Source organism: Seriola aureovittata, chromosome 23 (genome assembly GCF_021018895.1).
Source record: "Seriola aureovittata isolate HTS-2021-v1 ecotype China chromosome 23, ASM2101889v1, whole genome shotgun sequence".
NCBI classification, from domain to species: domain Eukaryota; kingdom Metazoa; phylum Chordata; class Actinopteri; order Carangiformes; family Carangidae; genus Seriola; species Seriola aureovittata.
Genome location: NC_079386.1, coordinates 7,326,182 through 7,345,964, shown reverse-complemented (window position 1 = coordinate 7,345,964; position 19,783 = coordinate 7,326,182). Strand labels below are relative to the sequence as shown.

Here is a 19,783-nt window from a genome sequence, read left to right as displayed (position 1 = left end):
CTGTACTAATACTTAATATGTTATGATAATATGATATTTATGTGCAGGTGTTCTCTTTTTATTGCATGTCAAACATTGAAACCGAAATGTGTGGTTAGTCCTGCTTTTGTTTTGAAAGTTTACAGGAAGAGTCACTTTGTTGTACTTGACTATAGTGTTCTTGCAGTTGCTAGGGGCAACACAAGCAGCTGGCGACGCTGTCAGGAAAAGTTGGAATTAATTTGTAGTTTTTAACTAATTATATTTTTGCTTTGATAACTGTAAGACTGTTTTTGCGGGCTGTGTTCTTTTTGATGTATGTGAGTAGAAATGCCTCCAAAAGCAGCTAAAAAGGGCTCAGCAAAGAAGACTAACGCAGCTGGAGCCGCAGTTGTCAACAAGAACTGGGAGACTGGTCTCACTAAAGCACAGTTTGAAGAGGTTTATTATCTCACTGAACTCTTTCTTTGCTTTAACCTATCATGTGCTCAAACATTTCTTTATTATCACACAAAGTGAAACTAAGATAGCTCTTGTAGAGTTCTTATTAAAAGGACTACACATGGTACGTTGTCAGTGTTGCTAGCAGGTTGCTAGCCACAATCTCTGTTATAATGTTACCTGCGTTTTTACCTAGCGATTTCAGGAAGAAGAAATATAGGACTCAGAAATTATGTGTTATCTTCAAAACTGTTCCTTGAGACAACTTCAGTGACATTTATTAGGTCACTGAATAATTTGGTGGAAACTGCGCTAAACATACTTCCTACGACATTTGCACAGCACAAGCGTAAAAAGATAGCAACGCTAAAGATTTGAGCTTTTATTTTGAAGGTGAGATGTCAAACCCGGATGTTTAGGTTATGTGTTGTTTTTGAGGTTATTTTCAGGTACTTCTGTCGAGCAAAACTTTGTTTAGTAGTCCTGCTAGTGCCGCTTTCGCACGCTCCAGCATTATGACAGTGTTTCTGTGAGTAACGTTTAGCTTTCTTCTGTTAGTAGCCATGTGATGTACGCTGTCCTTGAAATGTTTGTTTTGTCAGCGTAAATCCACCTGTTGATTAACTGTAAGACAAATAGACAGAAGTGAAACCATGTCACCTCTAGCTGTTGACTTGGATGGTATGCGTGTATTTTCTTATGTTGTGTCGTATTGTCCTGACGCCTTTTCCAGGACTCTTGGCAGGCCTGTGTGTCTTTGGTGGTTGGGAAAAGTCAAGAAGATGAGGAGCTGGTCCAGGCTCTGGTTTTGGCCGTGCAGCAACCTCAACGCAAACTTTTCGGCCTGTTGACCTGGGACAGCACCCTTAGAAAGGTACTCTATGTTTAATATGTAAGAAATAGTTTTTTATTAATAGCGTCTCCTATGTTACTGCAGAGCTGTTTTTGTTTTTTATATTTTCCTCCCCCTGGGCAAATGCAGTGATTAGTTCAAAGTTACGCAATTACATGTTTCTATTAAATCTCAGCTTTAATAAAACAATTTGCATCTGCATTTGTTTGCACTTCTCACTGTACTAACCACAACATGATTGGCTAATGAAATTGAAACTCTGAGTATTATTTCATCATCAACTGATCTACCTAATCCAAAAAATGTAACTCTAATACCTTGTATTTCATTAGTTCAAAACTTTCTCTCTGTTACAGATCCATGAATTGGGGAATCCCAAAGCAAAAAAACCTGATGATGTCCCCATGTTCTATGAGGTAGGCTTGGGATGTCTGAGAGGAGTAAATTCATATAATATAGCAGAGAAATTATATTTTAATACGTTGTACGCTAGTGTACTGCTGTCTGAAAAGAAACTGAAAAGAAGTGTGTATGCTCTTTAGGTTTGTGTGTGCACATCCTGTATGTGTGCATGTTTGTGTTTGTGTGTTGGCATTGCTCTTTTGTGTTTGTGTCTTATTTTTTGTATGTGTAGGTTATGGAGCCTGCTAAGGTGCTGCTGGATGCAGGAGAGGAGATTCCCTGTGACCTGATGTCAAAAATATTGAAGTTCCAGCTGCTTCAGATCAAAGCCAATGATCAGCAGAGGAGGGAATCCGAGCAGGTGACTGTTTCCTCATATATGTGATTCTAGGTGTAAATAATTTAGTAATAGTCTTGAAATGGCTTTGAAGAATTAGTTGGCAAAAACCTTTTACTCAGTATAGTACAGATTATGATATCATTTTTGTTCAACAGTGAAAGAGTTAATTTCATTTTTGTCCACTTCTGTTTTAGGATGTGGAAAAGAAGGCAAAGGCCGGGACTGTCTCTGCCAGCAAGGACAAAGGAGCAGCCAAGGTTTCTGACAAAAAGGGAAAGAGTCCGCCCTCACCTGAGGGACCTTCCCAGGATAAGAAGACCAAGCTCAAACGCAGGGATGATGTTGAGCCGCCTAAATTCATTGGTAAAACCAATTGTGCAAATAATACATACAAACACTGTTAATTATCTATAGCAGAGTAATGAAAGACATATTTTATATATTTTTAATGTGTAAAGAATAATGAGAAAATGTATATACAAGAGGTCTTTGGCTACCACTTGCTTTTACAATATGTGTATAGAATTGTAGTGTTTGTGCATTAGAGAGAGGCTGGACATCGACTAATATACTTTTAATACACTTTTGTGTTCGTGTTTCTTTGTGTGTGGGCACAGATGATGAGCCTGATGATGGTCCTCAACACTACATTCTGGTGCTGGGCTTCTACCAGCCCCACCTGATTGTGGCCCTTAATGCCATAGGTGTAAATGTAGCTAATGTCATCGAATTGTGTTCAGAGCACAAACAAACTAGTGAAGTGCAGCAGGAACAACACACCTCTGAGGACAATGAGCTGAGCCAGAGAACATCTCCAGTTTTGGATGCAGGTAAATTGCCTTGAGTATTCTCTGTCTTTACAAATTTAATGCGGTATAATGCACAATAGCTTTTACATGGTTTCAAACTTATCAATTTACTTTATCTAAAGAATAACATCCTTTACTTTACTACATGTATGTCAGTTCATATGGCATTACTTAACATTTGCTGAATAAATTCAATCGACAAATCACAGACAGTGTGGAGCAGGCTGTACGGGCCACGAGGTTGGATCTGTTCTGGTCAGGTCTGAGACCAGTTTTGGATAGCATGCCACTGGACTCCAACCTCCACAATGTGGCTCAGCTCAGCTACACTGTCCCAGATCTCTTACCTTCCTTCCACCCACAGGACCCTGGGGCTTTGGTGAGATATGTATTTCATAGATGTGTTCTCAATGTTTTTTTTCTTGTATAAAATACTGAATATTGTCATTTTTTCTGCATTTTGTATGTTTTGTCTCACTTTTTGCTATTCAGTCAGTTTGACATTGCCGTTGATTTGATTTTCATTTTTCATTTTTCATTTTTTTCCTTATCTGTGTGTGGGTTTACTGACTGTCTAGCTGCAGTTGGGAAGCCGAATCTTTGAGGGTGTTGCCAGTCTCATCTATGACTGTTTGGACTGGCGCAGGCAGCATCAGCACTACCTAGACAACATCAAACTCTTCAGTGTACCCACTATTGTTGGGTTGGATTCTCAGCCCAAAGAGGTACACATATACACACATGCATGTCAGTCAGCATAGCTTCATGACAGGGCTGCAACTACTGATTATTTTCATTATTAATTTTAAGATTATTTTCTCGGTTGATAAACTAATTTTTTAGTCTGTAAAATAAAATTAAAATGTTATGTTGTATGTCAGGTTATACAGTCCCTCAGCCAAAGTGATATTTTCAAACGTCTAACTAGTCTAAATAGTCTAAAACTCAAAGACATTCAGGTTCTTTGGTAAAACTTTGACATAGCAGAGGATGGTTTCGATCCATCGACCTCTGGGTTATGGGCCCAGCACGCTTCCGCTGCGCCACTCTGCTACACACCCCAGATGGGACTCGAACCCACAATCCCTGGCTTAGGAGGCCAGTGCCTTATCCATTAGGCCACTGGGGCACTGTACTTAGGGCAGTGTTCAGTGGTCGTAGACTCAAGGTGATCAAGCACAAACAAATTTTCAGTGAAAATGAAATGCAGTAATTACCATTCCATCTGAAATCTTTTTTTTTTTTCAGTCAGCACTATATGAAAGTGTGTAAGTGTGAAATACAGCTACTTGTACAAACCATTCCTGGGCTACATATCATATTCTCCAAGTTCACTGCTGTAGCAAAAGCTGCTGAATACATGTGGACCTAGCAGCTTTGTCCAGCGTGGCCATCATAGTGATTACAATACAGTACCATCAGCTGTCCTACAACATATGCTGAGACCAAATAATATTTATAACCTGCCCAGTGAGCCGTCATCAGTCAGCTGGATACTAGGTGCATAGTTTTAATATTTCAAAACTTTGTACTTTGTGTGTTCTTATGAGTTTTTCTTTCCAGGTTGCGCCGACCCCTCTCCCCATGACTCCACGCTCCAAGAAGAAGTCAGTGCGGGAGGAAAGTCCCCCAGACCATGGTAAAACCTGTCTCCTCCCTTTCCTCTCCTCCTCATGTGTTTTTGGCATATACTTGTGAGTGTGTGTTTGAATTAAAAACTCAGAGTAGGATAACAATCTAACCTTCTTTCTTTTTCTATCCTCTCTTCTTAATGGACAGAGACAGAGCTGCCTCCTCTTTCTACAGATGTGGACATGCGTTACTATGACAACCTACTGAACCTGGTTCCACCTGAAGCTTGCTCGGTGCCCCTTATCTTGCACTGTATGCTAGAGCAGGTCTGTTTGTGCATGTACATGTGTGTGTGTGTCTGTTGTCAGTGTGAATGATAAGTGTGTGGTCAGAGAAAGACTTAGACTTATAAGGTTTAAAATTTTCCCTCATTACTTGTATGAGAGGTCAGTGTTTCTGTGGCTGATATAATTGTGGACTAAATACATTGATTTAAATAGCATTTCCTCAGACATTATGTTAAAGAAGGGAATGGAATATTCTTCTCTGTTGCAGCCTATTACAATCCTGAATAGTGTATTGGTGGTTTAACCCAATTTTTCCCATATGTATGTGTATTTGTTTCTCTAGGTGGTGATTTCCACAGAACAGTCTGTCTCCACACAGTCCCATGTGGCTGAGAAGCCCAAACCTCATGATGGTCCCTGGTTAGACTGTCGGCTCGTCAGCTACATGCTGCAGAGCTTCCTGCCTCTGGTGCACACAAAAGAAGAGAGAAGCCACATGTTAAATAACTTGCTGACTATAATACAGAATGAGGAAGACAAGAAGGTACAGTGGCCATAACGCCAAACTACATACACACACACACACCCTGAGAAATGAATAGTTCTACATATGCTGTGTTTAAACCAACAGGACTGAAAGCCACAAGATAAAAAAATGTTTCAGGTTTCATTGTCTTCACAGAAAAAATACAAAAATTCAGTGATTGCTGTACATGCAGCATTGGTGGTTCAGTGGTAGAATTCTCGCCTGCCACGCGGGAGGCCCGGGTTCGATTCCCGGCCAATGCAGCACACTCATTTTAGGCAGGAGGAGCCTGCGGATCACTGACAAGAAACAAGTGGCTTGTGTTTCAGGGGGTAGGGCCTGTCGTAAGCACGAGCCATGCCAGCTAACCCCCACCATTCCTCCGTCACGCAAGGAGGGCCGTCATTTCAGCATACGCGGAGAAGGGGGGCAGAGATGTGAAATGGGAGGAGGGAGAAGGACACACTGCTCTTGTAGAGCAGAAGGAAAGCGTAGGAGGAAAACATTCATTTGCTGTTTTTGACAACAATACAGACAACATAAGTCCAGCAGATGGTGCTTTAATCTCATGCACAGTACAATCACACAGTGCTACAAAATGTGGCTTTCTCTGATCTTCTTTACATTGTTCTTACAACATTGAGTGTATAATGACAGAAACTGGATTCACAGGTAAAAGTTACATTGTATATTTTACTTTCTTCAGTTTGTCTACCCAAGAGAGACAATCTGTGGTTTCCAAACCCAGATATGGAATCATGGTGTGTGAGAATTACTTTATCATTGTAAATGTAAACTCAATAAGGATTTCCCCTCTTACTCCTGGTTTTTCAGATGCACTCTGCACAGAATGAAATAATTTGCTAATTTGTTTCAGTTTTATTCCCTTTTGTCTTAGAGGCTAGTAGAGAAGTTTGAAGCAGAGGAGACTCAGAAGAAGTCGCAGCACCCTTTGGTTATCAGACACCACAATGAAAGGGCACTGCGCTTGAGGGACATCAGTGTAAGTACTTTTTTTTTTTTTTTTTTACAATTGTGTAAATTTGATTGACATAGTTAGTAGATAGTTTTTCATCTTTGGTCCAGAAAAGTATTTATATATTGTGTGTTTGTGTGCACATGACTTACTTATAGGCTGTTCAGGGTTTTGATCCAGCAGAGGTGGAGTTGTCCATGATGAAGCTGTCTCCAGTGTGGGAGCTAATCCATTCTGCAGCTCATCCGAGAAAGAGCTACACCTGCTGGATGGCAGTCAAACAGCAGCTGCAACACTACTGCACAGATGGTCAGGGTCAGAAACTGTGAGAGGCACCCACCTCAATACAGTATACCCATTGCTGATGATTATTAATTTGTATCTGTGTTCCTTAGTTTTTGGAAGCACAATGTAATATTTTTCGACTGTATTAATCCAACGAATTACATACATGAAGATGTTAGTCAGTTTCAGTTTCTTGGAAAAAGCTCTTGATTGGTCACATTGCAATGAGGTTATAATTTGATGATATCCTGCAGATGCTGTGTCATGGCCTGAGGTGGAGCGTCTGTTTCATCAGAGTGTGTTTGAGACTATGCCACTGACCAGGCTGGACCAAAAGGGTGTACTACTGAATACTGCAGGACCACAGGGATCACTGGGACAAGCACAGCAGCAGACAGCCACAATAATCCCCTGGGACGACCCACTATCCTACGCTAAACAGCAGCTTCATGACCTACGGACAAAAGGCCTGTTACCTTTGTTGGTTAACTCAGTTATAGTGATTTTGTAATGTTGTACAAACTGTACATTACAAGGTACAACTGACTTAAGAAACCTGATTGCCATAATATCTCTCAGCTGTATGTGTGACACTTTTCAACTTTATTGCCATGCTTCATCATTTATTTCTACTATAGGTCCTACATTTCTTACTGAGGACCCTGGTAACACAGAGGTATTATTTATATATTCTTATTAATGCAGCTTCTTACATTTTTGAAAGCTTTAATAAAAAAATGTGCATTTGCTCTGATTTTCCTCCCGAAAATGTTGCATGTTGTTTTTGCTCCAGCAGTTCAGTGGGAGAGTGTGTAACCATCTGGACCTATCTGACATTCAGAGTTGTAGGCTGAGATCTCTGTTTGACTGGTATTATGCTGAACACCATGATGCTTCCATCTTCCCACAGGTGATCTTCCTTACCTTGTCTTTGTCAGCATGAGGAAGCAGTTGTACCTGCCATTCGTGTTGCCTACCCTATTTGTGTTGCTAAATATGCAAATTGTGTTACCTAGTCGAATCTAATTAAAATGCATCAGATGAGACATATGGCAGTTACTTGATGTTAAACACTAAGTTCTCTTTGGTCTTTAATGTGAAATGCTGCAGGAACAGTTAAGTTAAGTACAGGACTTAATTATAGAAGAAAAAACACACGCTTAAGGTTATACACAGCAGTGGCAACTTTTGTGTTTGAAGTCAGAAAATTTGACTTATTTTAGCTAAAAAACATTATTATTTGGACTGAAACCTTTTTTACATTTTTACAATTTTACTTGTATTCAGATTTTCCTTTTTTACATTTTTTATGCATAGGTCCTCCATTTAGCCTCAGAAGAATATCGCTGCTTGGACACCTTCAGAGGAAGCTGCATCCTCTATATTTTTTGCCACAATCCCAGGAGTCCCCAACGCCAGAGCAAGGAGTTCTGGGATGTAGCCCTTCACACTGATGTCAAGTTCAGGTCAGAATGCAAGTTCTCACTGTCAGGGGTTTTGTTCTCACAGGACATCAATAGTACTGTGTTTCTTTTTTTTTGTGAGAATGCAGAACAACAAACAGACTCTTCAGTCAGTATCTTGACCTCTATAGCTTGACTAGTGGAAGATTGCCTATGTGGAGTGTTACAAACTTTAAAACACTGTTGTTTTGATAGGAAGTATCTGGAGCATGTTGCCGATATGATTGTAGATTGGACAAGAGAGGAGGAATTAAAGAGAGAGGCAATGCAACTCAGAAATCTCAGCTGTGCTAAGTCTCCAAAAGGTACTGTAGCTTTCAACATAAGACTATGGCATTAAGCCTGCACTTACCACCATACAATTATAATGTTTGTAATGTCTTCCTGAACTAGATGAAAAAACTACAGATTCTGCAGTGGGGAAGGACACTTTGGAGCCGGTCATCAGGAACGACTCCCTTAAGGTCAGCGCTATCTAACGCATGAATGCCTGCTCATGAGGAAGCTGTGATCATGTTTTTACTGCCAAACTAGACCACTTATCACATTAAAGTAGGATTTAAAGATTTGGTTTCCTTCCCTTGTTTGCCTCCCTTAATGATCACAGATGCTTGAAATATTGGATTTTTTTTAGACATGTTAACATCTATGGTTCAGTAGTCAAAAGTCTTGGAAATATGAAATATGAAAATGAAATGACTAAAATATGGTCAGTGCACCAGATTGACCCAATTCAAAATCAGCCTTAACATCATTGCATTTATGCAGACTATCTCAAGAGTCATTATTTTCTCTCTGGACATATTTAGATTATTTATTATCTACCAAAAATAGAACAGGGGCAGACTGATCTCTCCCAAAGTCTCTAAAACTTAATCACTACTTTGTGGTCCCTGACAGTCTGACTGCAGTTTGTTTTACTATGTGCATGATGTTACAGGCGTGGAAGTTGGAGCAGGAGCAGCTAAAGGAGGAAGAGATGGCCAAGAAATCAAAGAAGGAGAATGCCCCAAAAGGCAAGCAGCCGAAGGAGGAGGCTAAGTCAACGGACAGTAAAGAAAGTAAAACTTTGTCTGGTGGCAAAAAGAGCAGAGCAGAGACAAGAGGCAACTCAGCCAAGACTCCCAGAGAGTCCATGCCTATCACAGTAGCCCATGTGGAGGAAAACAAAGACCTGTATCAGACAGAGGAGGACTTTAATGTGAGTACACACACAGAAAACAGTTGAGTTTATGTTTGCAATAGAAAAAAAACAGCAGGATATATCAATCATGTCTACTTATAAGTAATACATTACTATGTGCGTATGGCTGTTCATGTGTGATGTGTAGGGTTTCACCGGCTACACAATGGATGGGAAGTTGATCCACGTGTCAGGTCGTCTCCAGTACCTTTTCCCTTCAGACGGAGGACACATCACTGTGGAGAATGTCAGCTATGTTGAAGGTATAGAGACAAAGCTGAGGTTGTCGAGGATGCAAATTTGTCAGGTGCCTTCAAAAGCAGCCCAGTTATTCTTCACTGAAACCTAGCGGTGTTGACAGGTGCTTTGGTTGATTTTGCACATGTATACTTGCATTTTGTGCTGTTTTCAATCCAGGTTCCAGCCTAATGAAACTGGCTGTGAAAAAGGATGGACATCATTTCTACACACACATCAACCAAGTTGTTATTGATCCAGCAAAGCCTCCCCCTCAGCCCCACGGCAAAGAAACCAATGACAAAAAGGAAGACTGTAAAGGTAAAGATGCGGGACATAATACAGGCATTAACAGCAATATTAATGGTATTTAATGGATAATACTGATGAGCTGAACTAAGATGACCTGTGAGTCTCTATCCTTTCCAGTGTCAGAGCCTGTGGAGAAGAAAAGAGTGAAGCAGGGCTCCCTGTCAGCAGTGCTAAACAATGGAATTCACCTTTCATACAGTTTCTATGGTCCCACAGGAGAATATATAGGTATTACACTCTACAATTTTAAGCCTTTTGTGAAGTTTTAATCTGTATTTAAGTATTTCAGTCTTTAGTTAAAGTTGAAAGCAGTTTGACTATGCTGATAAATTGCTAATTCTGAAGCTATAATTGCTAATGCTAATATGCTAATAAGTTCAGTGTTCCAGGTATTCTTATTATTATGTTTGAAGTGGACAAGGTGAATGTTCTTCACAGCGCAGGTAGTGTTAACATTGTTTCTGTTTGGGGATGTTCTAGTGAGTCCTCAGAAAGCAGAAGAGGGTATCACAGAGGCCTCCACCCTTGTCCCCATTCCTCTCTCCTCCTCCACCCAGCGCTCTAAAGCAGACCTGGATTCACTTCCCTCCAATACACACACCCCATCCAGCCAGAACAGACCTCAAGAGTTGCAGGTTACACACACACACACACACACACACACACACACACACAGAAAACCTTAACCATGAAAATAATATTGTTATTATCATACTACGGTATGAAATTGTATAACCTATCATGTTTTTGTCTATAGTCTAAGGTGTGTGAAGGCCAGCCAACAATGACAGCAAGTCCATTCAACAGTCTCAACCTGTCTGTTCCTAATGGCCTGCTGCTGCAGTTTCTGAGAGAGGATACTCAAGGTCAGTGTTACACTTCATTGGGGATGTAAAGTATATAGACATGCATACACAGGTGTGCGTGTGCAAAGCAACATAACTCTGTATAAACTGTTACATTTCCCCTAGACACTCATCTGTACATGTCATGAAAATTAAATGATAAATCAAAAGGGGTGTATTCTGTATAATAAATTTGAATCCTCCCACGCTTAAATTTACCTGCTCATACACATTGGCAGAAGAGGATTTTAGCCACTTTGCTTGATGTCTATAAATGAGTCTAGCTGGAAACAGGAAGAAGTTTGTGTTGAATGAATGTGTCCTCTTTAAAATTTCAGCATGATATTCCATAACTATTATATTCCCATTTATGACTCTATACATATATTCATTCTCAACTATTTATCACATAATTTATGTGTCCAGGAATGTTCCCCAAGGAGCAGGGTATGCTGGTGAGACAGAGCTTTCCTCTCCATGGTAGGGGGGAGCTGAGGCAGCTTCAGGACCCCGCCCTCTCCAAAGAACTGTCCCGCAATGTCACCAGCCAGGGAACTGTGATCCGTTACATGAGAGACGGGTCCACTGAGGTACACATACATACACACACACACACTCATATAGAGCTACACATACTAACAAATGTACAACTGATTAAGGTTAGGTCATACAAGCAGATTTGTAACATCAAGAATTCCTACATAAAATGGTGAGAACCCCCTATGACAGTGTATCCACACAGCCACACAAAGCATTAGCTTTGTCTGTGTATACTGTAGGTGCTGTTTGCAGATGGCTCAGTCAGTTTCAGCCAAGATGGTGGTCCAGTGTGGGTGCCTGACTCTGAGGTTGAGGAGGAAAACATTCCCGACGAAGCTGAGGACAACAAGAAAGGTCAGACTGCAATACTACCAAATCTAAAACATTGCTCTCCACCATGTTGTTTGATGCTGTCCCTTGCTGTGAGGTTAATTAAGTATCACTTTCAATGGCAAACAGTGTCATATGATCTTTGTATCCTGTGTCTGTGCAGAACAGAGCTCAGAGGAGGAGGTTGATGCTCGGAGAGGGTGTTGGTTAACTACGACTCCCTCTGGAGAACGCATCTGCACTGTGGGAACTACACACAAACACATACCCACTGCCCCTCTTAATGCCTTCAAGGCTACAGACCCCATCACCCGTCAGGTAAGAGTGCAGTATTACTCCTGATGTCACAAAGCTTAACAGTTGTCTCTATAGTGGTATTTTTCAGGGTATTAATATCAATTGATATATAATAATATATATATATATATATATATATATATATATATATATATATATATACGGTATATATAATACATTTTTATGTTGAAAACTCACAATTAACATACTTTGCTACTTCAAAATGTCAATATTTTGACATTCTCTAAGATACAGGTCCCATTCTGAAATCACCTAATGCTTTTTATTGCTGACTTCTCTATCTTGGCATGTGTTGTTGTGTCAGGTGATGCTGAGAAGGGAGGATCTGGTGGTTTCTGTCCAGAACCCAGATGGATCTCTGAGTGTGGAGCATGCAGATGGAACCAGGATTACCAGTCTCTACCAAGACAGACCACCAAACACAGGTGACCAGCAGACACTGCATAAACACAGTCGTCAACACTACATAAGCACACAGCAACTGGACAATCAAAACATCAAAACTGCGCTCACCAATTTTTCCTGTGTCTGCTACCTTTCCAGGGGAGCAGCCTGAGAGTGTGACTCTTAAAGCCACTTCTGAATGTGTATGTGGCTGCATTGAATGTGTGTGTGTCACACGCTGCGCAGACAGCATCAATGACAACAAGCATACCCAAGATACTCGTGACATTGGAGAAGAGGGTTGCAGGGACGATGCAGGGAAAGCATCTGACAAGGAGTGTGAGTTGAGTGAGTGTGAGCATGTGTTCGGTGAAAAGGATTGTGCTGAGAATACATTGTATAAGAATGTTGAGGAGAGTGTGTTTGCAGAAGAGACTGTGGCTGAGAATGGTATGACGAGCACATGTGAAAGTGATAAAGGGAGTGTGTCAAACAAAGAGCGAGTGGTGTTGGTGGAGAAGAAGGGCTGCGCCACAGTGGTGATGTATCCAGAACGCCATATGGCTCACGTCTTTTTGGCTGATGGAACTGTCATCACTGGGAACAACCAAGGAGCCTATGAGGTGGGTGGTTTATGCCAAATGTGTTTTTTTAAAGAAAAGTCGGACTATCTTAATCGAAAGGGATGCTCTTAGCCTATTTATACCAGTGCTGTCTACCATGGTGTCAGTCTTGATATGACCAGCAGATGGCCTAAATTAAAACAGAATGTTTGTTGATAGACTTTCTTACGCAGAATCATATGTTAAAAACACATTTGCACATTTGTCTGTTTACCTGTTTGTGTGTATGCTTGTGCATCCAAGGTGTTCCCATTGAATGTGGGGCTCCTGCACATTCAAAGTGATGGGAAGTGTGTGTACTCGTCTGATCCACTTGTGACCCCAAGTCCAAAAGGTGGCACTCCCACAAACCAACCAGGAAGCTACATCTTGAGTCACACAGACAAAGTTGCCTGTGATGTTATAGACCCCGATGGGAACCACTTTCAGGTCAGTTACTAGTTTTATAAGAGGATGGGTCATTGCCATGATACTAATGTTTGAAACTGGCTAACATTGGGGGACAGTGAGAGTTTATATCTAAGAAACAGACCTTCATAATCTCAGAGTCTCAGGGAAACATCTCTTCTGGAAAAATAAAGGAATAACTTAACAAATAAACAAACAGAACTGACATTTACTAACTGTGTTTCTGTCTTATAGGTGATGGAGGACGGGCAGGTATCAGTGCTGAACTTCAGTCCTGCTTCAAGCACAATGAAACATGATGAGGAAGAGCCAGAAGAGGAGGACAGAGAAGTGACCAGGCTTCATGTAAAACACAGAGAACATTGTCCCAGGTGGGCTTCCATACATACAGTATGTACAGTAAATTACTTGATATTTCCACCCCAATGAAGCTTTTTCACATCATAAAAAGTTTCTGAATGGTCCGCTACTGTAATAACGACCATTCTGAGGGCATATATTCATTCTACTATTCAACTTCAATACTGAAAAAGAAAGTCCACAACTAACTGATGACTGCAAATTATCCAAATAGTTAAATCCCTCAATATTAGTACTAGCATGACAGTTCTTAACAGTAACATTATACTACTTCTGTGGATGTCAGTGTTACTGAAAGTTTGAAAAGATATCTCATCTTCCAGGCTGTTTCTGGTACACGAGGATGGCTCAGGTACTGAACTGCTGAGCTCTCAAACTGTAGAGGAGCTGCTCTACCAGGCGTACTCTGACCCTACCATAGCACTGCTGAAGGAACCCCTGCCAGACACACAAGGTGCACTGTTCAATATCATTTAAATTAAGAGACATAATATGATAAAATGTTTAGTCTTATTGAACCTTATTGAATCTGAAATTACATTTCAGAGGGGATAATTCAGTAAGAATTGTTTTATTGTGTTGTATAGCCATGTTTTAGTTAAAAGCATAATATTCTTTCAGATAGTTGTTAATTTGTTAATTATCTGAGTGAAATTGAGTGCTCTTTACCTATTATGTTATCCCATGAAAGAGGAAGAGAGAAATCTTGTGTCTCCAGAAAATAATGTGTTAAGTTTGCAGGTGTGTTTGTGCTTGTGACCATTCCAGATGAATTTGGCATTACAATCCTAAAGCCCAGTCACCAGAGTGTGTGGTCCCAGTGGTTGCTAGGGAAACAGAACCCTGATATTACCCCTCCCAACCTCAGAAACCGCAGCTGGCATGACTTCCCCTCTGTAGAGGTACTGGCACACATAAATATATTGTACATGCACACATAGGCCAACAACACACTCAGGGCCAGTCACTGACACTTCTCTCCATTTTGTCGCTCTCTCTGTTTCAGAAGAAGAGCCCGGGTCCTCAATTTGGTACCAACATGGGACGAGGTTTGACTCTGAGAGAGAAGTCTGGTGGTTGTGAAGAACAGCACCAACCTGTCAGGACCTGCCCTAAAGTCCTCGAGATGAGGGAACTGTACCAGCACCGACCATTCACCAGGCTGCTCAAAAATAATATAGACACACGGCTGAAGGTGAAACTTACCCATCATCCCTTATCTGACAAATGGTCATGTGATACTTTACCCTAAAAAAATTAGGTTAGAATGATGCTTAAGCACTTGGTTTAAAGTGAAGCGGGTTACAGAAAATACCAGGCACCTGAAAATAATCTGACTTTTGTTACTTTCAATTGTGACTTTTATAGACATTTTTTACAAAATTCTGACAAATGTTGAAATGTGGCTTTGACTGTAGGAATACATAGAGAGTTTGATGGAGAGGGAGCAGCGATCAGAGGAGATGAAGGTTAAAGACCCTCGCACTGAGGAAGAGAGTGCCCAAGCCAGTGATCTGCTCAATTTGGTCCTGGTCAGCAAACACACACACACACACACACATACACACACACACACACACACACACACACACACACACACAACACACACACACACACACACACACACACACACACACATACACTCACACACACACACACACACACACACAGACACACAAATGTGCACTCGTAGTAAAATAATGAATCATGTATTTTATAGTCTTTCGCAGAGGAAGAGGATGCAGATCACATCTTTGACAAGACCTCAGGTGAGTGACTGCTTCTTGCAATGTTTTGGTTCTGTGTGAAGATTTGTCCTTCTCTGGTTTTACCTGATCAGTTTTAACTAATTAATCACACCTACTGTACATTATATGAAAAATTGTCACATTTTCCTCTGTGTGTTTCCACAGTGGACATAGGCAGTTTGTACAGCCGAGGTGTTGGAGCCCAAGTTGAGCAGTCAGATGTTTCAGAAGTAACAGCAACTGTAGCTAGTGACAGGTAAGAGATATTAAAATGCAAAACATGAATAGATAATGTAACATTCTCTACAATGACAGTTACAGATATTTAAAAGGTTTTTTTTAAACTGTATTAATATCCTTTAAACCCCCCTCTTCTATCCAGCATCACTAATGGAAAAGAGTCAAAATGGACAGTAAAACGCGCACAATACAGGTAAATATAAAGGTACAGGTACATGAGAATTAACCATTACCTTGACATTCAGTAACTGTATCAAGTTAAAAAAAAACACTGATTCTGGTAAAGTTTCACATCAACATTCACTGAGGCGCTTTAATGCACTGAAATAACATTTGAAATAAGTATTTTATAAAATTGCATTCACAAGAGCATCTTCTGGACATCTGTGGACACACTGATGTGTGTTAACTGTGGAAATAGCTTTTAGCCCCTCATTTTCTGTGAGGCTACTGCTGTAATTCTCCTTTGAATGAAATTATGTGGAACAGAACTACAGCATCTACCACAGCTACTGCAATATTACTAAAGTATGGTTGCACTATAGATATTGGACAAAGGTGTGAAATACTACCACAACAAGTACATTGAATTTGTACTAGGAGCCTTCAACTCATGAGTAATTTTCTCTGCACACATGTGTACTTCAGGCTGGAGCTCTGTGAGGAGAAGGTTTGTAGCATGGCTCTAACAAGGAAGAACATTGTTCCTTATTTCCACCCAGAAAATATTCCAATATACCAGGTACTGTATGTGTTCTATTTAATATATATACTTAACTATACTTTCTTAAAGTATTGTGAGTCAGCATTATTATGATAAAACCCATAAGTCCAAACACACATTGATGCAACATTTCTGAATTTATATACAGAAATACACAGCGGACAGTAAGAGACACAGCATCATGCCTTGTTTTTCAGAATCTGCTCCAGCACCAAACACCAGACATGAGGAGACTATCCATGGATCTTCCTCCGATCCCCAGGTCAGACAGTGCTGAGACCTTCCTCAAAGATGCCCCACAAGAGAACAGTAAGTTATTATACTGGCAGTATTTACTAGGAGCTACTAAGGTCAAACTCATTTTTCAGGGTTTCCTGTCGTGAATCTGTACGGGGAAACTGAGGCTGAATTGAACTGAATTTTCTAAAACTGGCAAAACTTGCCACTGGCAAATGCATAGAAGCAATAGTTTTAGATTTGATTAACATGCATAGTGTTTAATATAATGTATTTGTATTTGTCACTGCAGCCCCACGACCTTTAAACCCAACACCCTCTCAGTCAGCAAGGTAATGATGAAAACGATGTTATGAACTGTTTTTTGCTTTTCCTGTGTTTAGGTTTTTCATCTAAGTTTTCACTTAGATGTAGAAGATGACACAACATTTATATTTTTATTACATAAATTGCTTGTCTAATTTATGTTTTCAGTCGTTGTCGTGACACTGCTTAACATCTGATGTTTTCCTCTTAGTCATGCAGCAGGAAGTGACAGGATGCCTGAGATGAGACCTACTAACCCCACACCTCAGACTGCCGGTTTGCCCTTCACCCTTCTCTTTTATTCTATGTTCAAATGAATCCCCCAATCAGTGATTTCAGCAAGTCAGTCTATTCTCAGATTAGCTAAAAACATAGTGTTGTGGAATAGTATAATCAATCAGGAGCTACAGTGAATGTTGCTGGGACATTTTGAGGGCGTAGTCTGAATTCTATTTAAAGCATCGTCAGGCCCGAGGGTACATTAAACCTGTCCCATTTCTTGAAGGCATGGTAAGAAAGACATACAATACTGGTAAAGCCTATTTTTCGGTTCAGTTTAAAGGTGTTGGCCATGATCCCCAAAAATACACTGTATGATTCACAGTGAGATTTCCAGATTATTTCTGGGTTGGATGTCATGCAGGTTAGGTTGATTGAATGCTTTAAATTGCATATGAATTAATGAATATGTTCTTGTGTGCATCCATGTCAGGTGAAATCAGTCTGAGGGGTTCATCGGGGCCTTATAAGTCAGTCCAGGTGGATGTGACAGGGAAGCCTAGGAGGGCTAAAGTCAGACTACCAACCTCCATCCTCAGTTCTAAACCCTGCAGTGTACCAAATCAACAGGTACACACACACAACATTTAGACACATGCAGTTAGAAAAATAAAATATGTGATATATCACTACATGTTAAAGCTTCCTAAACAAAAATCCTATTCTTGTTAATGGATGACCTGGGTTTTAAATTCAAATGATTGCACATTTAATTACATTACACAACTAATAAAGTGAAATGTTTTTTGTTTTTACCAAAGTGTGTGCTGTATCCAGCTGACATTCCTAAGTTTGATTTATCACCTATGAATATTAAAAAGTATCCTAAACTGACATCTAGAGGTGGTGATATGCCACTGTAGAACATGTTGATGAATTAACTACCTTCACTATGTTTCTGTTTTGCAGTCTGTGACCCATTTCCCCCTTAATATCCTGTTATCATGCAATAAAATACCATTTACTGTACATGTGCCTTTGTCACAATCACAGACACACAAATACTGTTCACACATGTATTCACACATGTCTCTGTCTGTGTCCCATATTCCAGTTCCTATCAGTGGAAGAGCCAGTGAGGAGGAAGTGTCGTACAATTTCACAGACTTATCCAAATGTTGTAGTGAGGGGCTTCCAGCTCCTCCCGCCCAGCGTGGACTTTGGCACACTGCAGGAGGGCACCTCCTCTGCCATTACTGTGGTGATGAAGAATGTGGGTGTTGACTCCTGCAGGTATGGGTAGATGAAAGGATGAATAGTTAAATACACAGGCAATTCTGGACTTCACATAGGTGCATGCGATTTCTGGGTCACTTTCAAGGCTGAAGGGAACACTTTGACCTGTAAATATTTGTGGTTTATTTTCATCTGTCTCTTTGCCAGGTTCCATGTGAAACAGCCTCCCCCAACTACAGGCCTCCGGGTCATCTACAACCCAGGGCCTGTAAGTGTCTATTTGGAAGTTATGATTCAAATGAATGTTTGGCTTGATATTTGAATTAGCTTTTTTTCCAAATTAACTCATATTTGATGTATAAATACATTTTTAAAGATACATATATTAACTTAGTGAGTTGTTCAGGTGTAGCGTGCATTGGTAATGACAACAAACTACATATGCTGTGAACTGTCTGTCTGTCTAGGTGGCTGCTGGTTTGCAGGTTGAACTGCAGGTTGAACTGTTTGCCATGTGTGCAGCCCAAGCAGGAGAGGTAGAGCCAAAAAAATACATCTCTCAGGATATTGTCATCCACACGGAAACAGATATCTTCTACCTGCCTGTCACTGCTAATATCCTTTGAACTCCTCAAGAAATGCTTTACTTTGGAAGAAACCTTTGCTTTTCTTTTTAGTAGCAAGTATTTTTATAAGTTTTTGTCCAAGAACTAAATTTCTACTATTCAACCTGCGTGCATTGTTTACTAAATATCTGTGCGCAAATATTTTATGAAATTACATTTTAGCATAAATTTATGTATTCTAGCTCATATCTTGTTTTCAGTTTTTGTCAAATTTTCCTCAGAGGAAGGAAACTGAATTTGTGTTAAATTGAAGATAAAATGAAGTTGTGAAATTTCTACTGATTCAACAAGTGAGTGGTTCAGCCATGTCTGCATATTGAAAACATACAGTGATCTTGGTCCTTAAATAATTTCACCCATCCTTCATGAGAGGTTATATGAAATTTGGCTCAAGGACCACACCAGTGTACACAAAAAGAAAGGCTCCAGAGTACCTGAATTGTCTTCCAGCTTACCGGTTGGCCAGGGAGTCATACACAGATGAACCAATCCCCTCCTGCCCAGTCCGGCAGCAAAAACAGGTCAGTGTCTCAAACCAAAAAATTAAATTTAAATCTCACACCTCTGAGTTCAGTTGCTGTACCATCAGTATAATTGAACCTGTTTTTGTTTGTAAATTTCAGGACATCCTACTGGCACTACTAGTCACCAGGAATACACAAAACCATCATCTTCAATCAGTTGTCACATTATTCAAGTCTTTGTCCAATTATCGCCATACCACATTCCTTTATTTTATTCCTCACAAACCAAATATTTTGATGGATTTTGATATTTTCTTTAAAATAAAACCTTTATTAATACACGGAAATAATTGTAGCATGTGATTTTTGGGCTTCTGTGTTAAAATATTTGGAGCGTGTGTGTTTTCCTAAGACAGGTTGATAAATAGTAGCAGTGGCCATTTTAATTCGGCTTTTTTGGCAGGATATGGATGCTTGCCCCTGACTGTGTGCCTGTCTCTCTCTACAGGG

General features: G+C 40.2%; 1 protein-coding gene and 3 non-coding genes across 6 annotated transcripts; 2 read left to right on the top strand and 2 right to left on the bottom strand.

Annotated features, from left to right (window-relative positions):
* The first annotated feature begins 175 nt into the window (after positions 1-175).
* Positions 176-19,617, top strand: spag17 (sperm associated antigen 17). Of its 3 annotated transcripts, none has more exons than XM_056369957.1 (49): positions 176-420; positions 1,154-1,294; positions 1,630-1,689; positions 1,908-2,036; positions 2,210-2,378; positions 2,633-2,845; positions 3,034-3,203; positions 3,403-3,549; positions 4,388-4,463; positions 4,604-4,722; positions 5,027-5,227; positions 6,108-6,212; positions 6,344-6,494; positions 6,725-6,937; positions 7,109-7,146; positions 7,267-7,380; positions 7,788-7,936; positions 8,129-8,238; positions 8,327-8,397; positions 8,874-9,134; positions 9,265-9,379; positions 9,534-9,674; positions 9,783-9,893; positions 10,146-10,300; positions 10,423-10,531; positions 10,937-11,100; positions 11,290-11,404; positions 11,544-11,698; positions 12,003-12,123; positions 12,242-12,705; positions 12,949-13,134; positions 13,348-13,484; positions 13,797-13,927; positions 14,242-14,375; positions 14,480-14,668; positions 14,892-15,005; positions 15,194-15,242; positions 15,387-15,477; positions 15,604-15,654; positions 16,110-16,203; positions 16,383-16,494; positions 16,715-16,754; positions 16,940-17,004; positions 17,441-17,577; positions 18,062-18,240; positions 18,391-18,451; positions 18,651-18,798; positions 19,166-19,330; positions 19,433-19,617. In XM_056369957.1, the coding sequence occupies exons 1-48, from the start codon at positions 310-312 to the stop codon at positions 19,291-19,293; spliced, it is 6,444 nt and encodes a 2,147-aa protein (XP_056225932.1). In that variant the 5' UTR covers positions 176-309; the 3' UTR covers positions 19,294-19,330; positions 19,433-19,617. The 3 variants fall into 3 exon arrangements, with proteins under 3 accessions (XP_056225932.1, XP_056225931.1, XP_056225933.1); XM_056369956.1 differs by having other exon boundaries at positions 7,264-7,380; XM_056369958.1 differs by lacking the exon at positions 176-420 and adding an exon at positions 821-949 and having other exon boundaries at positions 7,264-7,380.
* trnam-cau (transfer RNA methionine (anticodon CAU)) lies at positions 3,806-3,877 on the bottom strand. Its single transcript has one exon. It is a non-coding gene; the product is annotated as a tRNA-Met (tRNA).
* On the bottom strand, positions 3,881-3,953 carry trnar-ccu (transfer RNA arginine (anticodon CCU)). Its single transcript has one exon. It is a non-coding gene; the product is annotated as a tRNA-Arg (tRNA).
* On the top strand, positions 5,402-5,472 carry trnag-gcc (transfer RNA glycine (anticodon GCC)). The gene has a single exon. It is a non-coding gene; the product is annotated as a tRNA-Gly (tRNA).
* Positions 19,618-19,783: the final 166 nt, after the last annotated feature.